We start from the raw sequence: 24,432 nt of genomic DNA, 5'->3' as shown, positions 1-24,432 counted from the left end.
ATATATATATATATATATATATATATATATATATATATATATATATATATATATATATATATATATATATATATAATATATATATATATATATATATATATATATATATATATATATATATATATATATATATATATATATATATATATATATATATATATATATATATATATATATATATAAAATGAAAACAATATTACAATTAAAAAAATGTTTATTCAATGAATAATAATAATAATGATAATAATAACGACAACAATAATAATAATTATAATAATAATAAAAAATTCACTTTGGATGATTGTATATATCTTTTTCACAAACGTATTTTTTCTAAATCTCATTTCTTGGCATTGATAAAAAAGTCCACACAGAAATTGTACATTTAATTGCAATATATATTGCAATTAAATGTGCAATTTCTTTTTTCAGTATATAACCTCATAAAAAAAAAATAATTATATTACAATAAAAAATTATTAATTACTGCATGTACTTTGATTATTCACTTTTTTTTCAGTATATAACAGTATAAGATATGTTGAAAAATGACTTTTCTCCATGAAATGGACGTAAAAGCCTGTGCAGTGTTGTTTTGTTTACTTTGATGTCATTTATTTGCTAGTCTATTCTTAAATTGGACTTTTAACAGATATATATAGAAAACTATTGTTGTAGAATTGACTTCAAACTAATTTTCAATTGCATTTTTCATGTTTTGCAAAAAATAGTATTTCAGTCTTTCTACTTTAAAATTTTATGTTTAGTTGAATGTGTTACTTGATGTTTTGTAATTATTTCTGAAACATACTAATAATTGCTTAGTAAAGATTGTACATCATACAGTGATTTTTCAGTGTAAAAGTAGAAAGTTGAAGCATAAATATTATTTTATAAAACATACTTCACTTATTTTTACTTACAATGTTGAGAAATCTTGTTTTACGCTGTGCACATATAAAGTTTCAACAAAGTCTAAAATTTGGATAGCAGTGTTTACAAATGCCCTTTGGAATGAGTATGTCATATGAGGAAAGAAAAGTGATTTCATGAAACACTACAAAAGCACCAAACAAAAATCTAAGATTGCTGAAATCTCTCAGATGCTGCAACGAAACTCTTGGTGTAAGTTTTTGTGACTGTACAAAGCACATGCATATTTAAACAGGCCTTTTAGGATTGATTCTTTGTTGCGAAACCACATTTGAGCAGCGTGTTGTTTCACTGGCAGCGTCATTCGGTGTTGGAAACACATAAAGTGTAGCGTGAAACACCCTTTTGATTTCTAAAAGCGTCATTTTTCAGCTTTCTGTCACCTGCACTCGATGGTGCAACCCTAAAACAAATAGCATTTGAATTCATCCTCGAACTCTACAGATGGCTGGGCTTTATTCTTAAGTTTTTATCAAATGATATGTCCAGAGTACCTCATGACCAATGTTCCTGGACTAATGTCACACAGCTTGGCCGGCTCGATGTGGTTTTGCTCCCAGCTGGCCAGTTGGTAAAGTGGTTTTGGACGCCGTCCACTTTGTTTCAGAACGCCGCGCAGCTGCTCTTTCTAGTGAAGCTGTTTCCAGCCTCCTATTCTGGCACGTCTGACACTCTCTAGCATGTCTTCTATCATCACGGAGCAGTTGTCTTCATGCATGAGAGCACATCTAGCGTACAATAGGAGGGTTCGCTTCGAGGAAAGCCCTGTTTATGACACTCTCAGAGGATCTGTGGCCTGCTATACATCACAAATACACACAACATGAACTAAAAAGTCTTAATATGCTTGGAAAATGCTGAAAAGTCAATTTTGTTTATAATGGAAAACATTATTGAGCCTTTAAATAAACTGCATATGTGACCCTGGACTACAAAACCAGTCATAAGGGACAATTTTTTTTTTAATTGAGATGAATACATCACCTGAAAGCTTTTTATCGATGTATGGTTTGTTGGGATTGGACAATATTTGGCCTGAGATACAACTATTTGAAAATCTGAGGGTGCAAAAAATCTAAATATTGAGAAAATCGCCTTTAAAGTTGTCCAAATGAAGTTCTTAGCAATGCATATTACTAATAAAAAATTGAGTTTTGATATATTTACAGTAGGAAATTTACAAAATATCTTCATGGAACATGATCTTTACTTAGGGGGAGGCACTGCAGGCAAAAACACAGTTTTTCAGGCATCTGTCAAGTTTGAGATTTCAGGCTTTTTGGTTTTTCATAAAGTGTTTTTTCAGATTAGTGGAAAGAAAACATCCAAGACACTGTTAAGTGTTTCTTTTATAGCACTTTATCTATTTGTGTCAATAGATTTCAATTACAATACATATTTTTAAAGGCCATTTTCTCAAAATGAGTTTTTTCTCCGACACTGAGCCATAAATCTCCACTTCAGTAGCACTTACACACACCAAACTATACATTTATATTCCTGTCTATATTCTGAAGGTTTTCACAGAGGGATTTGTTTATATATCATTTGCTTGATTTTATACAACATTTTATTTTCCAAAAAACTGTCTGTTCCTGTCTGTCTGTTCTAAGTATTTTCTGAATTATGGAGTGACAAAATGTAAAAACTTTTGACTCTAATATGTCAAAATAAACTGAAACTGACTTCATCCATTGTTTAGATTTTTGTACTAGAAATCTATGCAAATGAGTGCAAAAAAACTTGATTGTTTGCAATTATCAATGTAATCAATCAACTGGGTAAGTAAGGTGATAACTATTAAGTTGTTTTTTTTTGGTTTTGTTGTCCATGGTCACGTGTGTTTTTTGTTGAATATCAGATTTGATCCATCAGGTTTTTACGGCTCATATAGTAAGAATATGGAGGTAAAAACAGCTCAGTCTTAATCAGAGACTTAAACTGTCCAAAAATATGCAATTTGCTGCAAATGCTGATATTTATATGATGAAATTCTGATGCTTGTAATGTAAGACAATGATATCTTTATAACAGTAGATATTCACATAAAATGATCTAAATATCAGTTGTCGCTCCATATCTCCAACAATATGTCTTAGTAAAATGAGATTGAAATGCTCCAAACATATAATGCAATGCAGTCCAATGGTTGAGAGATGAACAAATAAACATTTCTCAAAAGATGTGAGATGTTTTTGAGGCTTGGGAAAATCATTCCTCCACTGAGGAACAGTGAAAGTTGGTTCCTCTAAAGATCCTGATGAGCAGATTTGAGACTCAATGATTTTCTAAAAAAAACATTGTGGAGAATCAAGTAAAGCCAAGCTGCTTCGGTCCAGTAAGTGATCATCTGGAAATATTACTAAAGATATTCTTACATTTACATTTACAAAATCAGTACAGATTTGACAGCACCAGCTGAAGGTGGATGTTTGTACAATTACACTAAAAGAGCTTTTACTTGATAAAAAAACCTCTAAGCTATCAATTAAACCATTTAGAGAATATGATTCCCATTATGACTGTTATGATTATCAAAAGCATTAAAAAAATCCGAAAAACTGATTTTATTTCATTTGCCACTATTTTGCAATACGAGGCTCTTTTAGAGATATAGGATTCTAGGAAAGATCGTTCAGAATAAACTACAATTCCTGCAGGCATCTATTGTGTCTCTTGCTCCTGTGTTCATGACAAAAGGTCTGGCACATTGTTGTCCAGCCCTTATGGACCGATTAAATGCCAAAACACATGAAGGACTGCATTCATCATGAATCTGGACCATGAATGAGCCCCCAGGGATCCCCAAATCATATCATCCAGCAGTATAGCGTGTCAGTCTGCCATCAGACGCCTCCAAAAATCCTCTTCTATTGCGTGTGCAGAAGAGAAACGGCTGATTCTTCAACTACAAGGGTTGCTTTTATTATTGCAAACCACAGATTAAAACATCAGATCATTTATCTGTATTTTTTATTCTTTATTCATATATGAAGGTCACATTAATGTCTCTTATCATACTTTCAATCTTAAAATCTGTTGGACATTATTAGCAAATTAAATACCACAGAACCAGAAGTGCCCACATTTTTAAGAAAACTTTTTAGGTGTTTTTAAAAATAATTTTGGCCTGACTGCACACAACTTTGTATACAGTGTACTTGTACTATTTGTAACATGTATACATAAATTATTAGAAAGCATAAATGCTAAATAGGGTCAAAAATATGCAGTCTACATCGCTTTTCTAAGTTCAAGCACATTTTTTAGCGGCTGATTATGTTTTATTCAGGGGACGATAGAAATGAATATATTATTGAGGAAAAATCTCTTTCATGGCCCTTAATAAATCATCACTCTAAAAGCTTGAGGAAAACCAGTGCAACTGAGCGGAGAAATGCTGCAGTGACCAGTACCTTAATATACTATTCTCTTATTAATGTGAATATTGCTAGCATTTTTATTTTTAAAAATATATACAACCTTTAAAAAAAGTATTTTCATTTTCAATTTATTTAATTAAAAATATACTATTTTTATTTTACACAAAATATATGGGTCAAATTTACAAAAATTAATAGAAAAGCACATTAAATGTAAGTAAAGTGTCTACCTTTAAGGTTTCAAATGTTTTTGGAGAATAAAATGTCAAAATTTGGTTGAAATAATGTGACGTTGTCATTCAGTGTAATACACAATTTATGTAAAAATTCAAACAACGTGCTTATTCTGACTTGAACATATTGAAATTGAAGAATAAGGGAACATTTTATTGTTTTAAATTAGTAAAAAATTCTTACTGACAAATGGGCGAAACCTAGGATAGTAGCAATTTTTAAAAATGTAAAATTACAACTAATTAGTATTTGGGGTGAAAGTAATTAATCTTTTAATGTGTCATAAATTGATTTTTGTTGTAAATATGCCTGACAAGATGGTTAAACTAAATGACATTTTAGTGGGTGTCTTCTGTAAATCAGGGAAAAATGCATAATATTTATTTTTTGCTCAGAAAAACAAAAACAAAAATGCAATGAAATTAAACAGAAAACTTTTTAATTTTTTTTTTTTGGAAAAACAACAATTTAAAGCAGTATTACACTTGTTTTTATGCTTTAACCCTTTTTATGTCTATGACCCAATAACAAAATTAATGTAAAAATAAAAATAAATAAATAATAATTAAATAAATAAAAAAATAAAAATTGGACACTGTATTGTGTCCACACACCGTACACAGTACTACCATGGTTTTTTGAACATGTACCATGGTATTTTTTGCAGTCAATTAAAGCATCATATACTGTAAATAACATAGTATATAAAAATAGTTATCATTTAGCACCATAATAAATGTAAAAATGCAATGCAACCGATACTATCATTGTGCTATATTACAACTAAAGTATGCAGTTGATTTACTTTTAAAAATGTTTTTTTTTTTTTTTTAAGTTGAGCAATCTTGTCAGGCATATTTACAACAAAAATCAATTTATGAAAGACAAATAACTTTCACCCCAAATACTAATAAGTTGTAATTCTACTTTTTTTTTTTTCAAAATTTGCAACTATGCTAGATTTTGCCCATTTGTCAATAAGATTTTTTTCCTCATTTAAAAACCAATAAAATGTAATATGCTCCCTTATTCTTTAATATATTTTAATATGTACAAGTCAGAATAAGCATGTCGTAAAAAATGTTTGTGTGTGTAAGATGTAACATTATTTTATGGAAGCAGAATCGACATTTTATTCTCCAAAAAACTTATTTGAAACCTTAAAAGCAGACACTTTACCTACATTTAATGTGCTTTCTATGGACCTGAAATCACTTTTGTGAGTGTCTTTTGATGTGGACATCTTAACGTCTTTGACCCATATATATAGGTTGCTTTTTGACCAGTTTGCATTCATTTATTCTTTTACTACAACATTTAATTCAGTTTGTTACACACATTTATATAAGTCCTAATGAAGATTTTGCCATTATATCGATTGATGATCAGCTGGTGTGTTTTTTTTCCCAGATTGGTGTGAGAGGAAAACTGCAGACTTCTCCTAGGAAAATGGTAAACACTGCTCTGAGTGATGAGGAAAAGGGCATTCAAGACAAGGAAAGCAAGGAAGAGTCTATTCTGGCCATGCTGGGAATCATCGGGACGATCCTCAACCTAGTGGTCATCATCTTTGTCTACATCTACACCACCCTGTAAAATCCACAACACTGGAATTCACTGGAACTATGACTGGCAGTGAGATTCTGGCATGGAAAAACCAGGCCGTTCCACCAGGGAATCATGGGAATACAGACACTTCTGCTATGGAGTCGTGCCTCCGGAGGGAAAAACACGGAGGACAGATTCCCTTCAAACACAGACGATACCAGGAACCCCATAAGCTGTAAATATGCACGTTATTTCCATATTCACATCCCGGATCAAGCGAAGCAGGAGCGTTTCTATGCATGGCTCAGTCCACAGGACGTTCCCAGTCAATGCTTTTTAATAGTAAACAACCGTACAATGATGTTTCTTACGAACTTCTGCAGGCGACAGTTTCAGGTTTATACTGTATTTAAAACGTTGCTGTTTACAATAAATCGCTTATTATTAGACCTGAGCTTTGAAATAGATCTTGATATAGACTGAATTTTGTCACGAGCATTTTAATACACACAGTACATCTGTACAGCACTCAGTAGTTTGGCTGTAAAGCGTGCCATTCGGCGAATTATTTAACCATTTCGTTATTTTGTGCAATGCTTATTTGCAGATCTTGTTCAGTATTGTTTCGTGTGGGTTTAAGAAGTTTTAGGATGTAGGGTGATTTATTGAAATATTGACTGTGTAGGTGTTTCTTATGTATGTGAATTTAATACATTACTGTTTCCCATTGTTTTGAATGAGAGAAACCTTTTTTTACTCAAACAGACAGACTGTTCATCTAATGTACAGACAGTGTTGCCTTAAGAATGATCGACACATTCATATCTGCATCAATTCAGACAATATGTATTGATGCACAGAAGCATACAAGGCCACAAAAGCATACTATTTTATGAAAATAAAGGAAATTAATTTATTTATTTCATGCAAATAGTTTGCATATTATTTTATAAATGAAAGAAAATCATTTCATTTGTTTGATCCAAATAGTTTTTCATTTCTAGATTTTGTCCTAACACCAACATGAGACTGTACTAATGTTAATAAAAGCACAAGAATATTTGTGAAGAATATTTTCACATATATAAGTGAATGAATGTACATTATGTCAGTGAAGTATATAAGACTGAAAGTATATGAAGTCCAGTTGTCAGTGCATAAAGTGCCTGTATTTCTGCAAGATATTCTCTAGCCTCTCTGTTTAAATAATCTTACAGTATATTATTAACATAAAGAGTCTTAAAGTCTTACAGTAATGGCAGTTTTCCTATCTTTCAGCTTCTGTTTATAAAGTTCATAATGGCAGCAGGAGATGAGAATGGAAAGGTTTAATTGCTGATCATCAAATGTGACCCTGGACCACAAAACCAGTCATAAGGTTAAATTTTACAAAACTGAGATATATACATCATATGAAAGCTCAATAAATAAGCTTTCTATTGATGTATAGTTTGTTAGGATAGGACAATATTTGGCCGAGATACATCTATTTGAAAATCTGGAATATAAGGGTGCAAAAAAATCTAAATACTGAGAAAATCACCTTTAAAGTTGTCCAAATTAAGTTCTTAACAATGCATAATACTAATCAAAAATTAAATTGATAGGTTTACAGTAGGAATTTTACAAAAAATCTTAATGTAACATGATCTTTACTTAATTTCCTAATGATTTTTGACATAAAAAAAATCAATAATTTTGACCCATACAATGTATTTTTGGCTATTGCTACAAACATACCCCAGCGACTTAAGACTGGTTTTGTGGTCCAGGGTCACAAATATACACTTTCATGTTTCTTCATCAGATTTTAAAGGATAATATTTCCTTGACAGACTCTTTTGGTTATGTAATCATGTCAAATTATGTTCACGTTGTATTTTAGGTGACTTTGAGAATGGTTTAGCATTACAGTGATACTCCTTTGTACATGGGCGATCTTGTCTAAAACTCTTTTATGTATTGAACATGTAATATTGCTACTGCTGATTTAGTAAAGATTGATACAATTATTGAAAAATGTTCTCATTTCTTCATCAGAATGAATTTCAAACAGAAACCACATCTTTTTTCTGTAAAATCCACTGTATGGATGGGCTGTCTGTGTGATTATGGGATGGATGTTATGCACAGTTGCCTAGTGACAAGTAGTTTATAGAATCATTTCCAAAAGTTGAGCTTTGTTGCCCTGTTTGAACTCAAGGAATTGATTTCTGAACATCATGTTGGAGTTAGTTTTAATGATTTTAGTGCAAAAACTAAGTCATTAGAGTTGTGTGACTTGTGTGACTGTCAAATCTAAAATATAACATGAACACAGACCACTTCACGTTATACGTGTGTCAAAAGAATTCGATTTTAGGGGTGCTGGAATAAAGCTTTTCAAAGAAAGAAGGACAGACAGAGGCGAGAGATCTAAAAAGAGTGAAATGATGCAGTCGAGCGAGTAAACAATGTGGTTTGAAGATTCACAGCTGCAGAAATATAAATGAGCCCAGGAGCCTTTTTCTCAGGCTTTGTTTTACCTGAATAAAGATCGTCCAGATGCTAAACAGACAGAAAACCTTCAAAGTCTGCAATCTGCAGAGGCTTTCAATAAACAACTGACAAGACTATTATTATCAGGAACAAACAACTGAATCAAAAACTTTCTGCAAGACCTACACACAAACAACAGAACTTTTTTAGTTTCGTTTTAGGATAGGTTGGAAATACAATACAGATGTATAAATAATAGGCTAGAACTGCTAATATGTGACCCTGGACCACAAAACCAGTCATAAGGTTAAATTTTACAAAACTGAGATGTATATATAATATGAAAGCTCAGTAAATAAGCTTTCTATTGATGTATGGTTTGTTAGGATAGGACAATATTTGGCCGAGATACATCTATTTGAAAATCTGAAATCTGAGGGTGCAAAAAAATCAAAATCCTGAGAAAATCACCTTTAAAGTTGTCCAAATTAGGTTCTTAACAATGCATATTACTAATCAAAAATTACATTTTGATATATTTACAGTAGGAATTTTACAAAAAATCTTCATGGAACATGATCTTTACTTAAATTCCTAATGATTTTTGACATAAAAGAAAAATCAATAATTTTGACCCATGCAATGTATTTTTGGCTATTGCTACAAACATACCCCAGCGACTTAAGACTGGTTTTGTGGTCCAGGGTCACATATATCATATTCTTTAAATGACAGTGGGAACAATCTACTTTTAGGTTTGAGGTACTTTGGGAAACACAGCGCTGATTTATTCAGTTCAGTAAATGATTCAAAGCAGTAAAGGATTCGTTTGGGAATCAGACTACACTGATCGCACCTAATGTTTTTGACTGCATTGTTCATGTGAAAGAACTTAATAGAGAGCAGTAAACTATCTTTGAATCGGACATTTAAAAAAACGACTCACAGTTCAGTTCAGTTGTGAACTCAGTAATGACTTTGAAGAATTCACTGACTGAAACAGAGGATGTTTTGTGAATCTTTTTGACTGACTCATTAAAAAGAACCAGTTCATTAAAGTCATTTTTCAGGAATTGGATATTACAGATTGCGCTTCACTGTCTTGCACAGAAAACAAATCACGAATGAGTTTGAAGGAGTTTTGTGAATCATTTTAACTGACTTCGTAATATTTTAGCGTTCCAACGTTCCACCGGCGGGACATTCAGTATTGAGCTAAGTTTGACAGGAATGCTAAGGGGTTAAAAGAACTAGTTCATAGAGTAACTTTTTTGGGAATCGGACATAATGGATTGCATTTTTTCACTGTTGTGCACAGAAAACGCTGGCTATGAATTCAGTAAAGACTATGAACAAGTCACTGACTCCGAGTGCTAAATCACGAATGAGTTTGAGGACGTTTTGTGAATCGTTTTAACTGATTCATTTAAAAGAACCAGTTCATAAGATTCATTTTTTGGGGAATCAGACATAATGGATTGTATTTTTTCATTATTGTGCACATAAAACGCTGGCTATGAATTCAGAAAAGACTATGAACAAGTCACTGACTCTGAGTGCTAAACCAGGAATGAGTTTGGGGAAATTTTGTGAATCGTTTTAACTGACTCCTTAAAAAGAACCAGTTCATAGAGTAAATTTTTTGGGATTTGGACATAATTGATTGCATTTTTTTTTCACTGTTGTGCACATAAAACGCTGGCTATGAATTCAGTAATGGCTATAAATAATTCACTGAATCTAAGTACTAAATCACGAATGAGTTTGGGGAAATTTTGTGAATCGTTTTAACTGATTCATTTAAAAGAACCAGTTCATAAGAGTAATTTTTTGGGGAATCGAACATAATGGATTGCATTTTTTCCATTGCTGTGCACATGAAATGCTGGCTATGAACTCAGTAATGGCTATAAATAATTCAGTGAATCTAAGTGCTAAATCACGAATGAGTTTGAGGACGTTTTGTGAATCGTTTTAACTGATTCATTTAAAAGAACCAGTTTATAAGAGTCATTTTTTGGGGAATTGGACATAATGGATTGTATTTTTTCATTGTTGTCCACATAAAACGCTGGCTATGAATTCAGTAATGACTATGAACAATTCACTGATTCTGAGTGCTAAATCATGAATGAGTTTGATGAAGTTTTGTGAATCATTTTAAATGACTCATTTAAAAAAAAACAGTTCATTTTTAGGGGGAATCTGACATAATTAATTGCATTTTTTCATTGTTGTGCACACGAAATGCTGGCTAACAACTTAATAATGGCTATAAGAGATTCATTGAATCTAAGCGCTAAATTTCGAGTAAGCTTGAGGAAGTTCTGTGAATCTGTGAAACTCATTAAAAAAGAACTGCTTCATAAGGGTAATTTTTCGGGAATCGGACATGACAGAATGCGTTCTGTTGATTGTCATGCATATAAAATGCTGGTTATGAACTCAGTAATGGCTATAAACATTTCATCAGACCTTATGCATTACTTTTTTGGGCATTTGAGGTGATTTTAGTCACAATTATGGTGCAATTATGTATTTTGAATTAGAAACCTGTAACACTATATATTAAGTTTTGTGTAAATTGCTTTTTTACAAGGTACACAGCATATTTTCTTGCTTTTTTGCACTTCTCATGTGTACAGACACTTTTACAGACACATATGCAGCAATGTAATAAAACTATGGAAGTTTCCTACTTTTATCTCAAAATTGCAATTTTATGTCTCAAAATTCTATGCTTTTATTTATTGTTTTAATTTAAAAATGGTAATTGTGACTTTTTTATCTTTGAATTTTCACAGTTTTATCTTAATGTTTTTTTTTTTTTTAATAAAAAGGTAATTCTGAATTTTTTCCTTGAAATTGTGAATTTATATCTCCTAATTCTGACTTGTTTTCTCAGAATTTTGAGTTTACATCTTTCAATTCTAAAAATAGCTGAGAGATCTCATGTTAAGTTTCCATAAAAATGAAACACACACACACACACACACACACACACACACACACACACACACACACACAAATAACATTACTTACAGTTACAATGACAACATTTGAGACTGAGCTCTACAAAAAGACACATAAAGCAAAGACTCAAATGTTAGACGCTGATCTTGTATTCTGTGTAACTCTCACTGCTGATTCCTGCCAGTCTCATTTGCAAAGCGTAATTGTCTTCAGGTCATCCAGGTATTTGAACAAAGCCTTGTTCATTTTTACTTTGTTCTGGGGTAAACACGATCACCCCAAACACAAACAATGCGATTAAGAAAATGCAACATCTTCGTTGGTGTTTAATCTTGCGAAAGGAGGAGATATTCTGGGCCTAATGCTGTTCATCTCTGGGAGTTGTATTGGAAATCTTTTGTACTATATTGAAAACTCATCTCATCTTTTCACGTCTGGCTCAGGGCCGGTCGAGTCACACCTGTGAGATGATGGAGCTTCTGGTTTTCATCAGAAGGACATTACAGGTTGTCCATTGAATCGCTCTGGCCGAGTTAAGGGAGTGAAATGGTTTCGTGGTGAGCCGCGTGTCTTACATAAATTTCATGGGCTCTGCACACATTTCATCTCTCAAAACTTATTCAAGCGTTGGCAAAAAATCTGATCTAAACCAGAGAGACGCTGATACCCATGACCAATCTCAAATCCAACATAAACCTCAGGAAAAAAAGGCTGAAGAGGATCTAGAAGATATGAATTATAAAGTGTGTTGTATTTTTAGGTTTGTGGAAGATTGAAAGTTAGATCAGAAAAAAGTCTGTTTAGAATTAAAAGTACAGTGAAAACTAACCAACTTACATCTACAAAAAGGTAGCTAATTGCATTCTGTGTAATTATGGGATGCATGGAGTGTAGTGTTGCCTAGCAACAATCAGTTCTGCCAATATGCAATACAGACGTTCAGATGTTTGGGGTCAGTAAGAGTGCGTTAAACTGATCAAAAGTGACAGTAAAGACATCTATAATGTTAGAAAATATTTCTATTTCAAATGCTGTTCTTTTAAGCTTTCTAATAATTAAATAGCAAATGTATGGCGGTATCCACAAACATATTCAGCATCACAACTGTTTTCAACAAATGTTTCTTTCTGCAAATCAGCATATTAGAATGATTTCTGAAGGATCATGTGATACTGAAGACACTGAATGATGCTGAAAATTCAGCTTTGATCACAGAAATAAATTACAATTTACAATCTCTTCACGTAGAAACAGTTATTTTAAACTGAAGCTAACAGCTGAAAATCATCCTGCTATCTCATAAGTACACATTCTTTATTTTCTAAGATGCCAAAAATAGAAGCACTTAACCTTTTGGGATTCCTGTCATGTTTTCCAGTTTATTTCTCGCTCTCCTCTCAGCACAACCATCGCCTCCTTCCTCCTCTTCATTCTGACCCCTGACACTGTGGTGACATTGGCTCCTACTGCAACAGATGACAGGAAAACAAACACATGGATCACTATTGGGTCATTCCGTGTCAACTCAACCAGGTCCCCGGTTCAAATTTTTGATTTTGCTAATATTTATTCTGAAGAAAGATAGACATGTGTAGTGATGAGAGCCAAAATATTAAATGTCATGGATGAATATTTACTGAGTTATCCACTATTTTGTAGAGGGAGGTCAAAACGGCAATTTTCACCTTAGATTCAGAGTCAAGTTACAGGGGGTTAAAAATGACTTCAGAAAGATGGCAGCATCGTTATCTTATTTTTTCAAAGAGATTGATAGTTCTATTAGTAAAATATGTTAGCAATCTTTGTTGCATTATGTGCCAACAGTGACCATTCAAAAATGGGGAAATAGCACTTTTCAAGTTTTTCTCCAAATTTTGCATGCCTGTAACTCAAGAAGTATTAAAGATATGTTCTTTTAGATATTGGGTCTTAAAAAACTTTTCTTTTGGAATCTTTATTTTTAATGCCTTGTGAGATTCGGTTCCAGATATATTCGAACTTCAATCTGACATCAGGAGTAAATCGTTAAAATGTAGACATTTTCAGTGGTCAAAAACCAAATGTGGGTCAGTTTAGAAAAATACGATACTTCTTTTATTTTAAAGAGGAATGTCTTAAGAACAAATAATGTTAAAACTGGAGATGTATCTCATTTCTTTCTGTCAAGACAACTGCATTGAACACACCAGTCTGAGTGACATAAATATTCTTTTTCCAAAATGTGTGTGCATATAACTCAAGAAGTATTAAAGATATTGCAATATGATTTTAGATTCTAGTTCTTAATAAACTTTTCTTTTGGAATATTAATTTTCAAGGCCCTACATCATTCAGTCCCTGAGATATGAGGATCTCAATGAAGCTTAATGTCCACATTTTTGAATGCTACCCATTTTCAGCGGTCGAAATCCAAATAGTGGTCACTTGGTATACAGCTGATACTTATTTTATTTAAAGAACAATATCTGAAGAAGAAATAAAGTTGAAATTAGAGTTGCTTCTTGTTTCCCTCTATCAAAACAATTGCATATACCTGAAAAAATGATTTACTTACATTTACTTGAGAAGCAAAATTACAATTCAACAAAAATATAAAAATGTGAAAATTGAGTTTGTTTCTTCATCAGATTTGGAGAAATGTAGCATTACATCACTTGCTCACCAATGGATCCTCTGCAGTGAATGGGTGCCGTCAGAATGAGAGTCCAAACAGCTGATGAAAACATCACACTAATCCACAAGTAATCCACACCACTCCAGTCCATCGGTTAACATCTTGAGAAGGTAAACCTGTGTGTTTGTAAGAAACAAATCCATTATAAAGGTGTTTTTATCACTACAAACTGTTGCTTCTGGACAAAACACAAGGCCATAATTCATAATAACGCTTCCTCCAGAGAAAAAGTGGACTGGTCTGAATCAGGAGAGAAATTTGCACTGTTAACAAGCCAAAACAGTTCAAAACAGCTCTAACTTTTTCACTGGAGGAAGCGTTACTATGAATCATGGACTCATATTTTGGCCAGAAGCAACATCTTAATGATGGATTTGTTTCTTTTAGCTTTCCAAGATGTTAACTGATGGACTGGAGTGGTGTGGATTACTTGTGGATTAGTGTGATGTTTTCATCAGCTGTTTGGACTCTCATTCTGATGGCACCCATTCACTACAGGGCACTGCAAAAAATGCTTTTCTTACTTAGATTTTTTGTCTTGTTTCCAGACAAAATATCTAAAAATTCTTAAATCAAGAAGGATTTTCTACACAAGTAAAAATGATTGTCTTGTTTTCAGAAAAAAACAAGCCAAAATTAAGTGCAGTTTTGCTTGAAACAAGCAAAATAATCTGCCAATAAGGTAAGAAAAATAATTAGTTTTCTGTTTGAAATAAGATTTTTTTGCTTACCCTATTGGCAGTTTAATTAAGCTTGTTCTAAACAAAAACTCACTTCATTTTGACTTGTTTTTTTCTGAAAACGAGAAAATAATTTGTGCTTGTTTAGAAAGTCATTCTTGATGTAAGAATGTTTAGATATTTTGGCTGGAAACAAGACAAAAAACCTCTAAGTAAGAAAAGCATTTTTTGCAGTGCATTTCTCCAAATGAAGAAACAAACTCATCTACATCTTGGATAACCTGAAGATGAGCACATTTTCAGAACTTTTTTGGAGTGAATTATTCCTTTAAGTCTTGTTTTCTGAAAAAAAAAAAAAACCTCACCAAAATAAAGTCAATTTACTTAAAACAAGAACAAATATGGGGTATGAAAAATCAACTTGTTTTCTCTTTCTCTTTCAGAAAACAAAAAAAGACTTAAAGTCAGAAAAATATTTTTTGAAGCATAGAAATGTATAATAGATGCAGCAGTATCCACTGGTATCTAGTAGTTGTTTTCTAGTAGAGTCATTTGTAATTGTTGTCAGTAAAGTGATGCACAAAGTCTGACACGTATGTTGATTAACTTTAAATAAGACTCACAGATGCTGAACACACAGCTGACAAAAGACGTTTGCGGAGCAGATGTTTGGCTGATCACACATCTGACACGTCTGATCCATTACACTCCAGCTAAGTGACCTTGACGAAATGACAGTCTGGATTTGAGCTCCAAAGGAGGCTTGTGAAAGCAGTTATGGAAACAGTTTGCATGATCTTATGGGAGCTCTTGTGTTGTGCTTGACGTTTGGACAGTGATTAATTATGGTAATATTTACTCACGCCGGAGCGGCTCAGGAAGTTGAGCTTGATCTCTCACCCGCTTCTTTCACTTTTGTTTTATTCAAATGACTTCATTTAATAAACATCATTTCAAAGCAGCTTTACAGAAAATGTTTAGGTTAATATTTATGATACATCAATATATACCTTACAGTCACATTTACAGTCAAATCATGCAGCAAAACAGAACTGGATGATATTTGCCATGATATAAATAATCAAGCAGTTGAGATTTGCTGTATATATTGGCCAACATGAGTATATGTTTACGGATAAAGTTGGCATACTTATATTTTCGCCCAAATATTTCTATAAGATTGGATATATATTTACATTTCGTGAAAAAAAAAAAAAAAAAATACAAAAAAGTTAAATATAATAAATAATAAAAAATATAATAAAAATAAATTAATTAATTAAAAACAATGATACAAATAAATAAAATAAAAAATACATAAAATAAATACAATAATAAATAAATAAACGATAAAATGTACATACAAACAAAAATAATAATCATAACAAAAACAAATAAATTTGAGTATATGTTTGCAGATAAAGTTAGACATACAAATATCCAACTTCATATAACGAGTTGGGCAAAAATATATTTACATTTTCAAAAAAAAATAATAATGACAAGATGAACAAATAATAATAATAACAAATAAATCAAACTGTCAAAAATGTAAATAAAAAAAATAATAAACAAAACTACAAATAAATAAAACAAATACAAAATGAAACAAAAAACAACAATAAAATTATTTTAAAAAAACTTCATATTCAACCTTATTTCAACATAAATTTAATACAACTTTATATAAAAGATTTTGGCAAACATGTATTTACATTTTGTAAAACAAATGATGAAAATAACTAACAAATATAAAATGGAATAATTTAAAAAAATCATTTAAAACATTAAAAACGGATAAAATAAATACATAATTATACATATACATAATAAAATATAAATATAATATTAATACAAAACTAATAATTATACCAAAAAGAAATTAAATAAAACAAAATGTTTTTTTGAGGTTATATTTGAGTATATGTTTGGATATAAAGTTAAACATACAGTACTTAAATAACTTCATATAATGAGTTGGGCAAAAATATATTTACATTTGCAACAAAATAATAATGACAAAATGAACAAATAAATAATAATAATAATAATAATAATAATAATAATAATAATAATAATAATAATAATACAATTCATTGTAAAAAAAAATTATCGATAATAATGATGATAAAAAAAATAAAGATACAATGATAAAATAATAATAAAATAAATTTAAAAAATGTTGTCTTGCATAATATTACCATTACATCTGGTATCAAATAGATTTTTTTAAATCCTGTATGATGACTGTATAGTAATAGCAGAGAAAAGTCAATCAGAATGATCAAAAACAAACAAATAAATAAATATATATGCAAAAATAAATCCAAAAAAATAAAACACAGTATTAATATAGTTTTATGTTATGTTTATATATGCTAATTCCATTGTAATATTTGTAATACACTGGAGTACCATCTACTGTTAACCAGTACCCTAATAATATTTTGATTTCATGAAGCATTTAATTAGTAAAACCCAATTTGTGTTATGCAAGATAAACCTCAACAGATTATGACACAAAAATCACCTAGAGATTCATTTTATTAAGTTCAGTCTCCTGAAATTCATTGCATTATATAATTCACAAGCTGACAGTCGCATAACCACACAGTTAAAGTATGTTTTCTGTCATTTCAGTCAAATGTTGATTTTTTTATTTTTTTTATTTTTTTTTTGTGCAGAAATCCCATGCAACCTGGAAAATCACCTTTATTTTGGGTTATGAAGCTGTAAATAAAAGTGACACTGGCTCTGGCTGTAAGCCACGTAGTAATGAGGTCAGCAGGGACCAAAGGAGACGAGACGTAGAGAACGACAGGCGTTTTTATGACGCTAGTCAACACATTCTGTTTGAACAATGAGTCAGATTTAAGAGAGCGAACATCTTACTTTGAAGTGTCACAGTGATTCACAGGCTTTGCTTTCACACACACTGTTGATTCGGACTGTAAACATGTCTCCTCGCTTTAAAGTGTGTGTGTGTGTGTGTGTGTGTGTGTGTGTGTGTGTGTGTGTGTGTGTGTGTGTGTGTGTGTGTGTGTGAGAGAGAGAGAGAGAGAGAGAGAGAGAGAGAGAGAGAGAGAGAGAGAGAGAGAGAGAGAGAGAGAGAGAGAGAGAGAGAGAGAGCGCCTCACACGCAGAGAAATTGCTCCACCTGTTTGTTTGGCTTCATCAATATTTCAGATGTTCAGACAATACTGAGACTGATGCAACATGTTGAACTTTAAGAAATACAAACCACAACTCAAAATAAATCAACACGTTCAAACATTCCATGCATTTGAGCAAGAAAACTTTGTAATTTCAACAGTACACTGTAAAAAAATATTTTTGGAGTATGGATGACAAGAAATACTATTTTGGATTATATATACAACTTTATATAGAGTTGGGCAAAAATATACTTACATCTTGCAAAAAAACGATAAATAAATATTAAATAAATATTTTTAAAAGAAAGAATGATAAAAATAAATAAATATAAATAATAAATACAAAAAACACTACTACTACTACTACTACTACTAATAATAATAATAATAATAATAATAATAATAATAAAATAAATACAAAAAATGACATCAACTGTTACAGGACTTTTGGTCTTGAATAATATAAATATAGTATATTTGTGCTATCAAACTAATATTTTCAAAAGTCATTCTGTATGTTTAGTTCATCAAAATTATCTAGTTTTCTTTTCTAAAGGTAAGTTAATAATAAAATAAAACAAATATTTGAGTATATTTTACAAGATTTCAGTTTTTCTGCTTCAGAATTCCTTTTTTCGTCAGTGTGTTGTTTGCTATTTTTTGTCATTTGTGAAATTTACTAACAATTTATGACAGAAAAATGTCTCTACATCTGTTTTTTTAGTGTATGTGCTATAAAAGGTTTTTAGTTAGATTTTTGTAAAAAAAATAAAAAATAAAAAAATAAATAAGTAGTGACAACAGTGACAATGCAGTATTTCGAATTTTTTATGTATTTTATAGTTAACAGAAGGTAATACTTTATAACATGTTTACAGTGTAGCACAAACAAATCTGAAAATTAGGATTAGCTATTCTTAACATGCATTTGTCATGTAAAATTAGGAGGAAAAACACAGGAATATGTGTTTCTCATCATCGGGACTAAATTCCACATTGACAAATATCCTCTTCTCGGTTCACAGATAAATAAAGTACTCATGACCTCTAGTGGACAAAGTGAAGCTTACAACACAGGTTTCAACTCTAAATTATTAGAATCATTCATTTAATCACTGATCTCTGATTGTTTTATTAGACTGAGGTATAAACATTAATCAAGTGTTATTATTCTTTAATGACCTTTTTTTGTTCACTCAACTCAGATTTTTGATTTGTAGAATTTGCATTTACTTAATTTTTTAAAGTATATTTAAATATTTACTAAATATTTTCACCTTGACAAGTTTTGATACAATAAATTGTATTGACCCAAACAGTTTTTTAAACTTAAAATTATTTGCAGTATCTTTATAAAATAAAAAACACTGACATTTTGTGTAGAAACAGTTTTCACTCAGAAATTGCTAGTTATTTTACAAATAATTACAAAAAATGGGAAAGTAACACTAAATTAAGCATGAAATTTTGAAGTAGAAAAACTGACAGTATGTTCTTAAAAACATAGTTTGATAATCTGTTTAATTTACAACTTCAAAAAAAAATTCAGATTATAAACTTTTTCAAGTTTTCAATACACGTTCATTATTTAACTTATTTTCTTCAACCACATAAATAACTATTTTATTTCAGTTAAAAAATTAAAACAAACACAAAAACAGCAAATAAGGCATTTACGAAAAACATTTTGTAGTAAAAAGACAGAAAAAGTAATTTCTTGAAGGTCATACTCCAATAATCTTTGGAGAAAGATTAAATCATATGTAGTGTAGTCAAGATTTGTGAAAACTTTGACTTTGAAAGAAACTTTTACAGTGCATTTATTTTTAATGTAAGCATAACTTTTTTCTTCTAAAATAGATTATTTGGATTTTACCTCAGTTTTACAGAATTGCACACACTGTAAAACTATTTTTTTTTAAGTTGCAAAAAATGTATGCAATAACTGCAATTCATCATTTTGTTACACAACACAAACAAGCTTACTGTGAATATTAATATTTTTTTGTTCACTCAACTCAAATTTTTGATTTGTAGAATTTGCATTTACTTAAAACATTAAGTATATTTAAATATTTACTAAGTATTTTCAACTTGAAGTTTTGATACAATAAATTATATTGACCCAAACACTTATTTAAAGTTTTTTGAACTTAACATTATTTGCAGTATCTTTATAAAAAAAAAAAAAAAAACTTTGAAAGAAACTTTTACAGTGCATTTATTTGTAGTGTAACTTTTTTTTTTTTTTCTAAAAATGACTATTTTGATTTTACCTCAATTTTACAGAATTGCACACACTGTAAAACTGACTTCTTTTTTTGAAGTTGCAAATAAAATAGAGTACTGGAGTACGGTTTACAAGAAAATACTATTTCAGTCTATCTACTTCAAAATGTCATGTTTAATTCAATGTGTTATTTTCTATTTCTTTGTAATTATTTAGGAAATTTACTAGCAATTTAAAGAGTGAAAAATTCAAATTACATTTTATTTTCAGTGCAGTGGGTTCATTTATGGAAACACAAGGATTTTAGCTGCCCACCTTTGAGCTTCCATCCAGGCTGGTTGTTTACTTGAGCAAACCTGTGTGAGATGACCTTATCAACATCACATCTGCAAACTCACACTGACAGGCCTTTAGAGAGAGCTAAACTAAAACCCGCTCAGAAATCAAGCCCTGATTCTATCAGACTGCCCACAATGTGCATCTGAGCCATAAGAGAGACCAAATCAATATTTCACCCTTAAATATTAATGTTGTTCAGGGTTAGAAACACCATGCAGTAACTAGGGTACATGACAGAAGCGGTTCACCCTGCACTGGTTGAGGTCAGGACTGGGTCAGCTGATGTTTCTGCTCATTAGCGCAAACTATGTGTTTGTGGAAAGCAGCAGAACAGAGTTTGGCTTTCCAGGCATCCGTAAACGCGCTTCATGCACCAGTGCAGCAAACACTAAAAGTGCACAGAGAACAGATATTTGAGAGCGAACGCCGGCGGTCCTGAAATCGTGATGCTCAGCGCATTAAATATAAAGACGTTACAAGACAGCTGTCCTGGATTTCATGTTGTTTGAGGACGTAAAAACAGACAGCGAAGAGGAATGAATAGGTTCCGTATCACTTACAAAACTCAACTCAACATTCCTTTGTTACTAGTTCTAAAGTGACGTTTTGGAATTAGTAACGAAGAAGCTTATGCTCAGCTGACCAACCGTCAAACTTTGATTTAAATTCGTGGCGGAAGGAATAATTAGCAAAAAAGAGGACTTTTAAAGACACTCCGTTGTCACTCTGTATACTTGAGATATGGCTGTATATCGGCACTCTGTGATTCCCTATGGCACTCGGCCGCCTATGGCGAATCACAAACGTGCCGATATACAGCCATATATCAAGTCTACTGGTGTGATATTGCTCATATATATATATATATGCAAGTGTATATCGAAATATCGGAAATGGGTTTACAAATCGTGTCACCGTTATTGAAAAAAATTCTATCGCGATATATATTGATATCGAATCATTGTCCAGCCCTAAAATAAACTTGAACTGAATTGAATTGAATTGATATGTGCAAATTTTTCTCCTGATTCAGACCAGACCACTTCTTCACTGGAGGAAGCGTTATTATGGACTTGGATTTTAGCTGGAGCAATGGTTTGAAGTTGAAAGTGTCTTGATGGATTTGTTTCTTTTGTCTTCACAAGATGTTAATTGATAGATTGGAGTGATGTGGATTAAATAGTGGATTATTGTGATGTTTTTATCAGCTGTTTGGACTCTCATTCTTATGGCACCCATTCACTGCAGAGGCTCCATTGGTGAGCAAATGATGAAATACTACGGCCTAAAGGGAGAACACATCTACAGCAAATGCTCATTTTTGGATGAACTATTTCTTTAATATCACATAAAACTTTTTAGAATGTCTTTATAAACGATTCTAAAAGTTGAAGTCTTAAAAATAGATCAATCAGTATCCGTTTTTCTAGCTAAATGTCATGTGAAATCACATAAAGGCAAGAGTGCAATAGTTCAAAACACCATTTGTCTAAAGGCATCATTTATAAAAAATAAACCATGTTTGAATTTGTATAAACGATACAGCATGTGTGTGTAATCAAATGAGAAAATGCTGGAAGTTCCGTCTTAGTTTGTTTTCTTTCACTAATGGGATTGAATGGAGTGTCCTTTGGGAAATCAGCTGAGAAGCAGGGTGACTTTAAAGTCCCTGCCACCAATTTTATGAGTAAACGTCCAGTAAAACACACACACAACCACCCAATCAGATGGAATGAGGATGTTATGACATCAAAATGACAAAATCAAAACTTCTGAGAAGACGCACTCAAAAAGTGGGAAAAAAGTGTCATTTCTTTAAAGTGCTTTTTATATTATGTATAATGGTTTTGTCTAAAAGCAAATAGTACTTAACATTTTGAAAAAAAAAATGTAATATCATTTTAGTTGTCTTTATTTATTGTAAGTAAACTAAATCAAACATTGGCTAAAAATGTTCATGAAAATTTTACGCTCATATTATAGCTATAATTTACGATAGCATTTTAGTGCCTACATTAAAAAATCTAAACAATCTAAAATTACGAGATTAAACTCAAAATATTTCAAGAATAAAGTCGAAATTCAGAGAATAAAGTCGAAAATGTTTCGAGAATAATGTCAAAATATTTCAAGATTAAAGTCGAAATTCAGAGAATAAACTCAAAATGTTTCGAGAATAATGTTGAAATGTTTAGAGAATAAGATTGCTGTATTCATGTGAATCAATCGTCGTTTCGATTACAATGGGACATTCATTTTGTTAAAAAAAAATACAGTTTTCTTATGCTGAATATTTCTTATACAGAAAATTCCTCCACACATGCAAAGTACAGACTGTGGTACACTGAAAAAATAAGTACATTTACTTAATTTTTTTTTAAGTCTTTGCACGCAAGTAAAATTTAAGCATGGAATCAAGCAAAATCTACTTAACTAAGTAAAGTAAAATTAATCAGTTTAAATAAGGCAATTTAACATTTACAGTTAGGGTTTGATATGTAATTTCTACTTAATTATTTTAAGTTTACCCTGCAGTCCTCAAGAACAATTCACTCAGCTACAGTTGTAAACAGTCTAAACTTTACTCAAACATAACACTGAAAAAAAAAATGCCATTAAAACATGTGGTTCACTTACAAACATGTACGTAAGCAAGTTTTAAATTCAAATTTTAAATTCTGCAAGTTTAAATTGAGTACTAATATTGAATTTACTCTTTTTTTATTCTTGTCTGAACTAAATCAGGCAGTTATAAAACATTTAGCAGTTGCTAGTTAACTATTTTTGTGAGCTCATCTAAATTAAGGACTATTTATGCCTCATAAAGCTTTGTAAAGCTTTTACAAAGCAGATTTATAGGCTGAGGCTCAAGTATCTTCTAAACAGAAAGAAACAAACACAACACAAAAATACTTGAATATGAACAAAATCTAACTGTACACTAGAAATAAAATGAACAATAAACCAATATTGAAAAAATAAATAAACAACAAAATGAAAAAATATTAGGTAAATATAGACAACAAAATAAACAAGATAAAAATGTCAACAAAATAAGCAACAAAACTAACAAAAAAATGAAGAAAACAGAAGATAACTGAGATTCGAAATCTTCTTTGTAAAACCATCTCAATTAATAATGAATTTCAGTAAGAATAAAGCATTTATTAACAAACTGAGTAACTAATAATATGTATAAATATATTCAAATAGTTTATTATTCATTTACTCACTCTTTCAAAAAAGATGAAATAATCCTTAATAAAGTATGAAAACACAAATATTAAACATTATCGATATGCTCATAATTCAAGAACAAAACATTTATAGCTACATTTATAAACTGCTTACTAATCTGTATTAATGTAGGGACAATCCTTTATAAATAATGAATTGACTATTTATTAATGCTTAACCAATGGTTCATAGTGTGCAGTTTTTATAAAGTGTTACCGCAAAAACAATAAATACTGACTGATGTATAAATGATATTTTTGTGCTAACACTTTGAGAACATTATTAAAGATCAGATAACTTTGAACAAACATTCTATTAGTGTTACTTGAAGAGCATTTGTTCATAACTGTGAGACAACTATTCCAGAACATTCTGAGAATGTTTTCTGTCAGCTGGGAATGTTTAAGATGGGAATGTCTTTAAGTTGAAGTGAAGGTGACTCCCATGTGAAAAGAGCAGTGGTCAGATCCACTCCAGTGAATAATTGCTGTCATTGGGGATCAGAGGTTTGTCCAGCTGAACGTGGAGCTGAAAGATGGCAAGAAAACATGCTCTCGTGTGCTGTAGT

General features: G+C 31.1%; 1 protein-coding gene across 1 annotated transcript in view; it reads left to right on the top strand.

Annotated features, from left to right (window-relative positions):
* tunar (TCL1 upstream neural differentiation-associated RNA) overlaps positions 1–7,440 on the top strand; it is a 10,709-nt gene extending 3,269 nt beyond the window's left edge. Inside the window, exon 2 of the mRNA XM_073827628.1 lies at positions 5,961–7,440. Coding sequence (XP_073683729.1) covers positions 5,961–6,146 — 186 coding nt within the window. The 3' untranslated portion in view covers positions 6,147–7,440. The remainder of the gene's footprint in view (positions 1–5,960) is intronic.
* Positions 7,441–24,432: the final 16,992 nt, after the last annotated feature.

Source organism: Garra rufa, chromosome 21 (genome assembly GCF_049309525.1).
Source record: "Garra rufa chromosome 21, GarRuf1.0, whole genome shotgun sequence".
NCBI lineage: Eukaryota > Metazoa > Chordata > Actinopteri > Cypriniformes > Cyprinidae > Garra > Garra rufa.
Note: the sequence above shows the minus strand (reverse complement) of the source record. Positions and strands in the feature narration are given on the sequence as shown.